General features: G+C 41.8%; 1 protein-coding gene across 1 annotated transcript in view; it reads right to left on the bottom strand.

Moving 5' to 3' along the window:
- Positions 1-3201: 3201 nt before the first annotated feature.
- The window catches only part of znf622 (zinc finger protein 622), a 28043-nt gene continuing 20119 nt past the window's right edge, over positions 3202-11125 (bottom strand). The window contains exons 6-7 of the mRNA XM_072283727.1: positions 8760-8903; positions 3202-3602 (exon numbers count right to left, since the gene is read on the bottom strand). Of these exons, the coding sequence (XP_072139828.1) occupies positions 3469-3602; positions 8760-8903 (278 nt within the window). The 3' untranslated portion in view covers positions 3202-3468. The remainder of the gene's footprint in view (positions 3603-8759; positions 8904-11125) is intronic.

Below are 11125 nucleotides of genomic sequence, written 5' to 3'. Positions count from 1 at the left end.
CAACCAATGCCAAGCATCAGTATTTTTACAGCAACACTGGAAAGCTTTGTAAATCAAATTGTGCTTGATCACTAACACTGCATTTAATACTATGATGTGGCGTATGCCTGCTGTAGTTAGGTCAGCTAGCTTCAGTTAGTTATTGGGACTGAATGTCAGCACAAAAGTATCATAGCACCTGTTTAGCATTAGTGACTAATTTTAAATAATAACTTGCATTTATACACACAGGAAATACATGGAGGAAGCCCATTTAGTCCCTCAAGTTTGCTTGCCCTCTCAATAAGATCATGGCTGATGTCATCCCTTCACCCCCCAACCCACCTCCATTTTCTTGCAAATTGATCGTGCGTGTCCTGAGATGAAAAATTTAACTTTGTTGGTGTTGAATCTATTAAAATGATACAACCTTCTCATTTCTCTGGGGGTAAAGAATTGGTTATCTCCATCTGGAACAGACAACTCATTAATCTGAAATGATGCCTCCTACCTACTCCCACTCCCTCTGCCCAGCTCTTCATTCCCCAATAAATGGGAAGAAACCACTCTGTTACACCCTCGCAAGCAGGGTTCCCAACCTCTCTTATGCCATGGACCTCAGGTTGTGAACCCCTGCTCGTAAGGCATCAGACCCGGAGAGTGTACCTGGCTAGATACTGAAAACATGTGCCAACCAAGAGTGTGCAAGGACATCTTCAACTTCTCACTGCTACAGTCTGAGGTTCCACCTGCTTCAAATGGGCAGCAATCACAGTGCCAAGAAGAGCAGGGTAAACTGCCATAATGACTATTACCTAGTAGCACATCTACTGTGATGAAGTGCTTTGAGAGATTATGACTAGAATTAACTCCTGGCTGAGCAAGAACCTGGATCTGCTGTAGTTCGCCAACCACAACAGGTTTACAACAGATGTAATCTCATGGACTGTCCAATCTGATTTGGAGCACCTGGACAACCACAAAACACCAATCTTCTAAACTTTGGGCCTCTGTATTTCCATCTGCAACTGGATCATTACCTTGCTCATCAGGATCAGTATGGATCAGAGAAAACATCTCCTCATTGACAATCAATCAATACAGGCACAGGTCAAAACACCATCTATAGATTCACAGATGACAGCACTGTTGTTGACAAAATCTCAGAAGGCAAACAGGAGTGATATAGTTTGAGTGGTTTCACAATGACAACATTGCATTTAATATCAGTAGGACCAAGGATTTGATCGTGGACTCCAGGATGGGAAGGCAGGAGAACACACACTCATTAAAGAATGAACAGCTTCAAGTTTCTGGGAGTCATCTTGGAGGATCTGTCTTGGACTCAACACATTAAAGCAATCACAAAGAAAGCATACGAGCAGCTACTTCTTTAAAAATTTGAGATTTGGTATGCCAAAGCCTTGCAAATTTCTATAGGTGTATGGTGACCAGCATTCTGACTGGTTACATCATATCCTGGTATGGAGGCTCCAATGCACTAAACTACAAAAGGTAGAAGAGTGTTGTAAATTCAGCCAGTTCCAGCAGGGGTACATCCTTTCCCACTATCAATTACATCTCTAAGAGGTGGTGCCTCAAGAAAGCACTATCCATCACTAAAGATCCTTACCACCCAAGACAAGCCCTCTTCTCATTCTGACCATCAGGAAGGCAGCACAGGAGCCTGAAGACCCACATTCAATAATTTATGAACTGTTTCTTCCCCTCCACCATCAGATTTCCAAATGGTTTTTGAACATTATCTTATTCCTTTTTCCTGAAGCATTCACCTGCACTTTCTGGACAACTATTTTCTTTTAAAAACCACGATTAATTGTGTTTGCAGCATCTTTAGAAGCAGCAACCTCTAGATCAGAATCCAAAATTCATAACCCTCAGTGAAGAAATTCATACTGATGTTTCTTAAATGGGCCAATCAACAGGTCTGAAATTATGCTCCCTAGGTAACCTCACTGCAGGAAATTTGCCCCAGCGATACTGTCTCCTGCCTTAAAAGCTTAAATGTGGCAAGAACACCACCTCTCATTCAAATGAGTATAGGTTCAACCTGTTCAATTTCTCTTCATGTGTCAATGCCTTCACCCAGGAGTCAATTTTATGACCCACCTCTGCATTGCCTCCATATCTTTTCAAGAATTTGGAGATTAAATTTGTTTACATTAGTCATGGCTGTTTTGTTGAGTTCTGCCTTCACAGTATTTTGTAGTAGTTGTTATTTGTCTTGGAAGGCAGCAACAATAAAAAGGTTTACAGTTAATGCAAGAGTTCCAGACTTACCCCCAAAGGTTAAAAGGAAGAAACCTGATGGATTCTGCAGATGCTGGAAATCTTGAGGAACACACAGGTCAGGCAGCATCAATGGAGGGAAATAAACAGTTGACATTTAGGGCTGAGACCAGAGTCCTAATGAAGGGTCTTAGCCCATAACGTCAGCTATTTCTTCTTTCCCTAGCTGCTGAGAAACCAAGTGGAGACCCTGAGCCTACAACTGTATGTCATTTTAATTTTCTGTTTCACTCCCATCTCCATTTGGCCTCTTACAAAGTTTAGGGATTGGCACCTTATCTTTCCAACTAAGTCCTCAGATTTTAACTTAGAATTCAACAATTTTGGTTTGTATCAAAACTATCAAGCTCTAATGAAAGATCAAATTTGAAATAGCAATTTGTTTTTTTTACAGATACGACTTGATTTTTTTTGGTGAACTGTAATCCAGTTGATGAAACTACAAGTGACTGAATGGCTACAAACTGACTAAATAAACTGGAATAGAATAGTAAAGAAATTCACCAAAGTCCTTATCATTTCTCTGATGTCCCTATCCTAGTAAATCATTATTGAAAGGCTGGGGCTCAGTGATGCACTTCACAGCCTAGAAATAATTTAATCAATGACAATCTGAAGGAAGTGCCAGGGTAAAGGTGGAACATTTGAAACTGTGCACCAGCATGAACCCAGTTAAGTATACAGGATGGGCGAGAGAGAATATATATCAGTGAAATAGATGATTTCTGCTTGGATATTTGTTCATGGGTTATTTCAATTACACTGACACACTTATACTATGAGTTACCTTAAGAGTAAAAGATGCAGAGAGATAACAGATAAACTTTAACATTAATTAGAAAAGATACAAATGTAATAGAGCAGAACTATATTAGTTGCTCACCTAAAGGTCATTACTTTTGGTGTTCCAGTTTTTAAACAACTAAATTATGGCATGTACAATGTCGAATATTTATTTTGTGTTAAAATTGAGTTGAATTACAATAAGCAGCGTGCTGTAGAACACAAGTTAAAGGAAATGGTTTGAGGTTTTACAATTCCCAACATTTTAAGATCTGAAAGTGATATGTAAGAGAAACAAAAATACACAAATCCCCCCACAATGCAACTTGAAAAAAATCAGTCAATTACTGATGTTGATATCATCTCATCATCAACCTGATAACTACAGTCCAGTTTCTAGAATATAACTTGCGGTCTAAAGTGCATCTGCTTTGTTGCATTGTTGGACGTTGCTGTCTTTAGCATCCACTTCGATTTCATTCTTTGCACATACTGCATATCACGCTCCCTTCTCTGTGATGCTTCTTTAGCTAATAAAGGAAGAAACAACAGTTGATGATGTAAACCATAAGAGTTACCACACACTTGGAAACACCTCAGAAATTAAATTAATTCTCTGAAGAAATTTAGGTAATTATCTGTCTAAGCACCTACTAGGAATACAAGTATCACTAATAGATTCAAGTACATTTAATATCAAAGAATGTATAAATTAGACAATCTTGAGATTTGTTTGCTCACAGGTAGCCACGAAGCAAGAAACTCAAAAGAACCCAATTAACAAAAAAAAGTAACGATAAAAAGACTAACGCTCTATGCACAAGAAAAAAATAAGTCATGCAAACAATTGAAGCTAACAGCATTCCGAACCAATAGCTTAAATGAAACAAAATATAATGCCATGGATTTAATGTACTCCCTAACAAAGATAACTTCCACTCCCCCCGCACAGCTCAAATTACTAGTCACTTACATAATATTCAGCACTAGCTTGCAAAACACAAGGTTTTTTCCAAAATTAAAAATCTGTGAAGCTTAAAAACTCAATTTTAGAAGGTTAACAAAATACAATACATTATCCTGAGAAAATCAATAGTTGAATATTTTTGTGATAGATGCCTCCTCTATTGGAGTAGCTCACTGTTACGGAAAAAGTAAATTATTTATTCAGGTTGCAAATATACTCTTGGTGATTATTTAATGGAAGGCATGATTTAATTACATTGTTTATGAGCCCATCTTCCTGCACTTACCAAAATTAACATCTTGTTATTATTTGAGCTGTGAGATCTATCGGATGTAGGACAGAAATCACACAGAGCTCAGCAAGCAGGTAGGTAACTGGATGAAGGAAAACATTTTTCTCGGCGGTTGATCGGGACAGGACTGCACAAGCACGTGAAAGTCAGTCCATGAGGCAGCGGGAGTACTTAAAAGACAGCAGTTTGTGCTTTGGCTCGAGAGGCTTCGGCGAGCAGAGGCTGAGAGAGGAGACTACGCCACAGTTGGAGAGGGTGAGAAGTGGTGAAGAGATGACCGCTGGGCTGATTCAGTGTGCTGCGTGCATGATGTGGGAGGTCAGGGACACTGATAGTGCCTCTGGCTCCTACACCTGTGGAAAATGTGTCCAGATTCAGCTTTCTGGAGAAGCAACTCGATGACCTTAGGTTCATCCGGGAAAACGCAAGTTTTCTGGACAGGACCTACAGTGATGTCATTACACCGAGGATACCGGAAGAGAGAAGGGGGGGGCAACGATGAGCAAGGAAAGGATGCTTGAAATACAGGAGACCCCGGGGGATGTGCCTCTCGTAAACAGGTTCACCCTCTTGGAAGCTGTCGGGACAGAAGATGATGCCAGCCTGAGAGGTGGTCAGGTCTGCAAATCAACAATTGGCGCTGAAGCAAAGCCGAGGAGACAGACGTCAGGCAGAGCCGTGGTAGTAGGGGACTCCATAGTGAGAGGTACAGAAAGGGGTTTCTGTGGCAACAGGCGAGATTTAAGGATGGTGTGTTGCCTCCCTGGTGCCGGGATCCAGGATATCACGGACTAATTGCAGGGAATCCTCAAGAGTGAAGGTGAACATCAGGAAGTGATGGTGCATGTTGGCACAAATGACGTGGGGAAGAAGAGGAAAGACATTCTACAGCGTGACTTCAGAGAACTCGGAAGAAGGCTGAAAAGCAGGACTTCCAGGGTGGTTATCTCTGGTTTGCTTCCAGTTCCTCGTGCTGGAGTGGGCAAGAACAGGGAGATAATGGATCTGAATGTGTGGCTGAGGAACTGGTGCAGGAAACAAGGATTTACATTCTTGGACCATTGGGGTATGTTTCAGGGTAAGGATGAATTGTACAAAAGGGACGGGTTGCACCTTAATAAGCGGGGCACCAGCAGTCTGGCAGGCAGGTTTGCCTCTGCAACACCGGTGTGTTTAAACTAAGTAGTGGGGGGGAAGGGGACGGACTGGAAATATAAGGATGGAGATAAAGGGAAAGTGAGAATAAGAAAGACAGCAGAATCAACAGAGCAGAAAGCTCGAGAGGGGATCATACACTATGGCCAAGTGAAATAGGAATTGATATGGGAGGTGAGGGGAGTAATGAATTAAAAGTATTGTATATGAATGCACGGAGTATAAGAAATAAAGTGGACGAGCTTGAGGCACAGTTGGAAATTGGTAAGTATGATGTTGTGGGAATAACAGAGACATGGCTTCAAGTGCACAGGGCCTGGGAAATGAATATTCAAGAGTATACGTCCTATCAAAAGGACAGACTGATGGGCAGAGGGGGTGGGGTGGCTCTGTTGGTGAATAATGATATTCAGTTTCTTGCAAGGGGGGACACATAGAATCAGGAGACGTAGAGTCAGTATGGATAGAACTGAGAAATTCTAAGGGTAGAAAGACCCTAATGGGAGTTATCTACAGGCCCCCAAACAGTAGTCTGGATGTAGGGTGCAAGTTGAATCAAGAGTTAAAACTGGCATGTCGCAAAAGTAATGCTACAGTTGTTACAGGGGATTTCAACATGCAGGTAGACTGGAGGAATCAGGTTGGTACTGGACCCCAAGAAAGGGAGTTTGTGGAGTCCCTCCAAGATGGATTTTTAGAACAGCTTGTACTGGAGCCTACCAGAGAGAACGCAATTCTAGATTTAGTGTTGTGCAATGAACCAGATTTGATCAAGGACCTTGAGGTAAAGGAGCCATTAGGAGGTAGTGACCATAATGTGATAAGTTTTAATCTACAATTTGAGAGGGAGAAGGGAAACTCGGAAGTGTCAGTATTACAGTTGAACAAAGGGAACTATGGAGCTATGAGGGAGGAGCTGACTAAAGTTCAATGGAACAATACCCTAGCAGGGATGACAGTGAAACAGCAATGGCAAGTGCTTCTGGGAATAATGCGGAAGGTGCAAGATCAGTTCGTTCCAAAGAGGAAGAAAGATCCTAAGGGGAGAAGGGGACAAGGGAAATAATGGACAGTATAAAAATAAAAGAGAAGTATAACATCGCAAAGACGAGTGGGAAGCCGGAGGATTGAGAAACTTTTAAAGAGCAACAGAAGGTAACTGAAAAGGCAATACGTGGAGAAAAAATGAGGTACGAAGGTAAACTAGCCAAGAATATAAAGGAGGATAGTAAAAGCTTCTTTATGTATGTGAAAAGGAAAAAAAAAAAGTTACGACCAAACTTGTGCCCTTGAAGACAGAAACGGGTGAATTTATTATGGGGAACAAGGAAATGGCAGACAAGTTGAACAGGTACTTTGGATCTGTCTTCACTAGGGAAGACACAAACAATCTCCCAGATGTAATAGTGGCCAAAGGACCTAGGGTATTGGATGAACTGAAGGAAATTTATATTAGGCAGGAAATGGTGTTGGATAGACTGTTGGGTCTGAAGGCTGATAAGTCCCCGGGACCTGATGGTCTGCATCCCAGGGTACTTAAGGCTTTAGAAATCGTGGACGCACTGGTAATCATTTTCCAATGTTCTATAGATTCAGGATCAGTTCCTGTGGATTGGAGGGTGACTAATGTTGTCCCTCTCTTCAAGAAGGGAGGAAGAGAGAAAACAGGGAATTATAGACCGGTTAGCCTGACGTCCGTGGTGGGAAAGGTGCTGGAGTCAATTATAAAAAGATGAAATTACAACACATCTGGATAGTAGTAACAGGATCGGTCCGAGTCAGCATGGATTTACGAAGGGGAAATCGTGCTTGACTAATCTTCTGGAATTTTTTGAGGATGTAACTATGAAAATGGACAAGGGAGAGCCAGTGGATGTAATGTACCTGGACTTTCAGAAAGCCTTTGATAAAGTCCCACATAGGAGATTAGAGGGCAAAATTAGGGCACATGGTATTGGGAGCAGAGTACTGACATGGATTGAAAATTGGCTGGCTGACAGAAAACAAAGAGTAGCGATTAACGAGTCCCTTTCCGAATGGCAGGCGGTGACCAGTGGGGTACTGCAGGGTTCAGTGCTGGGACCGCAGCTGTTTACAATATATATTAATGATTTAGATGAGGGAATTAAAAGTAACATTAGCAAATTTGCCGATGACACAAAGCTGGATGGCAGTGTGAAATGTGAGGAGGATGTTATGAGAATGCAGGGTGACTTGGACAGGCTGGGTGAGTGGGCAGATGCAGTTTAATGTGGATAAATGTGAGGTTATCCACTTTGGTGGTAAGAACAGGAAGGCAGATTATTATCTAAATGGAGTCAGGGGAAGTACGAGATCTAGGTGTTCTTGTACATGTCACTGAAAGCAAGCATGCAAATACAGCAGGCTGTAAAGAAAGCTAATGGCATGCTGGCCTTCATAACAAGGGGAATTGAGTACAAGAGCAAAGAGGTCCTTCTGCAGCCGTATTGAGTCAGAGCTATGTTAAAATGATGAGATGAAGTTGATAGAATGGCAAAACATAAGGCAGCAGTATACATGTTAGAAGACTACTTCAGCCTTTGTCACTTCCACCTATCACCTCCCACCCTCTGTCGCTATTACCATTCTCCCTTCCCCCATGTCTTTCTCTCCTTCTCAATTGGATCCATCTATCACCTAACTCCACCCTTTTGTACTGGCTATCTCACCTCTATCTTTCAGGTCATATCAAAAGTCTTGACCAAAATATCAACAGTCATTTCTCTCCTAGATGCTGCGTGACCCACTGATTTCCTCTTTTTGTGTGTTACTTGGTCTGAATGACCTCATTAACATTTTATATAATTTATACAATGGAAATCTCCAAGAGGACCACAACCTTGTCATAGGGGTTGGAGACTTGCATGCCTCGATGACTAGAAGGGCTATGCTGGCTGGAGTCAGGGCCTTGTGCTTTGACTCTTGGTAGGGTCACCCATGCCAAACAGGTCAAAGGCTAGAGTGCAGGCTGTGAGTGGTCCACCAGTCCTCCAGGTTTGGGGGTTCAGCTCAGAGCCAACAACCCTGACTGGTCAAATAAATTGTAATGGAAACAACTTCATTGCTTCCCTAAATGCCAGCAGCATAATAGGCAGTAACTATAGAATAGAAAAGTCATATCTATATCGATTACTTCAAGATGGACAGTGAATAATTTCTGAAAGATACATCTATAAACGATAGCTTAGATTTTTCATGGCTGAAAAGAGCAAAAGATTGAGATTACTGCACAGGAGGCTTGAAGACACCTACCAGTCTCACTTGTCCAACCAAGAGCCTTGTACTGCTGTAGCAATCTTCCCAGGACACGACGAGTTCCAGTCATAGCCACCGCTCTAGAGGTACCAAAGTGTTGTTTATAGTATCTCAGCAATGACCGGTGACCAATTCTAGCACCTGAGATTCAATACAGAAAGAAAGGTGGTTAAATCAGTGGCAATGAATGATTCAGTTTGATGCAATATAAAGGTTTGCAGAATTTTTAAATTGTGTGATTGTACTGTTTACCTGCAAGATTGGTCCCCAGCAAAATTAGTATAGTCAAATTAACAACCCAGTGTTGCAAGATTAGTCCCCAGCAAAATTAGTATCGTCAAATTAACAACCAAGTGTTCCACATCAATGCCTCTCAAAATTTAGGTATTTTTAATTAAAAAGCATTATTATTTCCTTCTTGAACTTGCAGTGCATTATCAAGGACCAATTCCAACATTGTCAATTAATGCAGTCGATATTTTAGGTCCAAACCTAGAAAATACAAGTCACTGACATATTCTACCACTCATCTCAAAAATTAAGTATTTTTAATCACTAAGTACTGCGTCAGAGTCCTGATTAAGCAGGGTGTTAAAATGCTTAGCCCACCTCAGCAGAACGGTATTTTGATTCTTCGGAAGTGTTAGACCATCTGCTGTTTTCAGGGGAGTAACACATCGATTTATTGGGCCATAGGTGGTTTTGACAGCATTGTAAAATTTATGCATGTCATTATTATCAGCAAAGGACTGGATTTCATGTGCCTTTTCAGCCCACCACTCATTTTGTATGGCCCGTATTGCCTTTTGCACTTTCCTCCGAGCTGCCTGCCAATGCTGTCTGATGCTGGTGGATGACGGGTTGTCTAAAGTTGCTCGGTGTGCTTTGTGCAAGTCCTTAAGCAAGTTGTGGATGGTGTCTGAGTTATTCTGGAAAGGTTTCCCCCCAGGTGGACAATATCTCCACGGAGTAGGCTTGGCCGTCAAGAACACTTTTCTACCAAGTCCTACAGAAACACCTGTTGGCATTAGTGAAAGACTAATGACCCTTCATATCCCCCAGCAAAGAAACGTTTTGCCACGCTTCTCAGTGCCTATGCACCAACTTTGCCATCTGAGAATGAGGCCAAGGCTGGCTTTTATCAGACATTGGATGAAGCTCTTTGCCGGATCCCTAAGAATGATAAGGTCCTTTTGCTTGGGGACTTCAACGCTAGGGTGGGACAGAACAACAGGATATGGAGTGGAGCGCTAGGAAGGCATGGTATTGGCAAGGTGAATGCAAGTAGCATGAGGCTACTTACTCTTTGCTCTGAGCAGAACCTTACCATAACCAACACCGTCTTCCAGCAGAAGGCAAAATATAAGACCTCGTGGATGCACCCTCGCTCTAACATTGGCACATGATCAACGTCATCATTGTGAGACATAGTAACATCAAGGATGTTCTTATCACCCGTGCCATGAGAGGTGCAAAGTGCTGGACTGACCACCGTATGATTGTGGCCAAGCTCCATATGAAAGTGCGTCCCCCCTTGTGGCTGCAAAAACCTAATAAAAAGCGACTAAATTGCAACCGCCTGAGAAACACAGAAGCAAGAAGTGAGTTTTGACACATCCCAGTTGAGAAACTATGGGAGTTGGAACCTTGTCTAAGCTCAGAAAATACCATGGAACAACAGTGGACCCTATATCAGCTCTGCGCTCTATGACGCAGCAGCCCAATCCATCGGCCATGAGAGCAGGAACCACCAAGACTGGTTTGAATCACTTAAGTACTACTAATATTTACTTAACAACCTTGGTGTAGTGTATGTAAAAAGTAAGAATACAGATTCAATCAAACCATTGCTTGGTAAGAATGAAGGAAACAGCTGGGATAAAGGACAAGAGAAAACTAATCAAATAATGTAGACACCAGGGAGACTGCAGATTCTGGAAATATGGAACAACTCAAAAAATACTGGAGGAACTTAGCAGGCCAGGCAGCATCTGTGACAATCTGTGAAAGTGGACAATCAATACTTTGGGTCAAGAGGACTGACTGTCTATTTCTCTCTGAAGATGCTGTGTGACCCAGAGTTTCTTGAACATTTTAAAAGTATATTTATCAAAATATGTATATATTCTACAACCTTGAGATTCCTCTCCTTACAGGCAGCCACAATAACGAAGAAACCTCAAAAGAACCACTTTTTAAAAAAAGCCAATCCTCAGAGAGAAAAAAAAACAAATCATGCAAACAATAAAAGTAAGCAAATAACATCAAACCTAAAGTTTTACAAAAAGACACGAAGCCAGGCATCACTGCAGCTGGAGTAGGCCACAGCCTCAGTTCAGTGCAGAGCTGAGTAAATGTCACAG

The sequence above is a fragment of the Mobula birostris genome, chromosome 19 (assembly GCF_030028105.1).
Source record: "Mobula birostris isolate sMobBir1 chromosome 19, sMobBir1.hap1, whole genome shotgun sequence".
Lineage (NCBI taxonomy): Eukaryota > Metazoa > Chordata > Chondrichthyes > Myliobatiformes > Myliobatidae > Mobula > Mobula birostris.
Note: the sequence above shows the minus strand (reverse complement) of the source record. Positions and strands in the feature narration are given on the sequence as shown.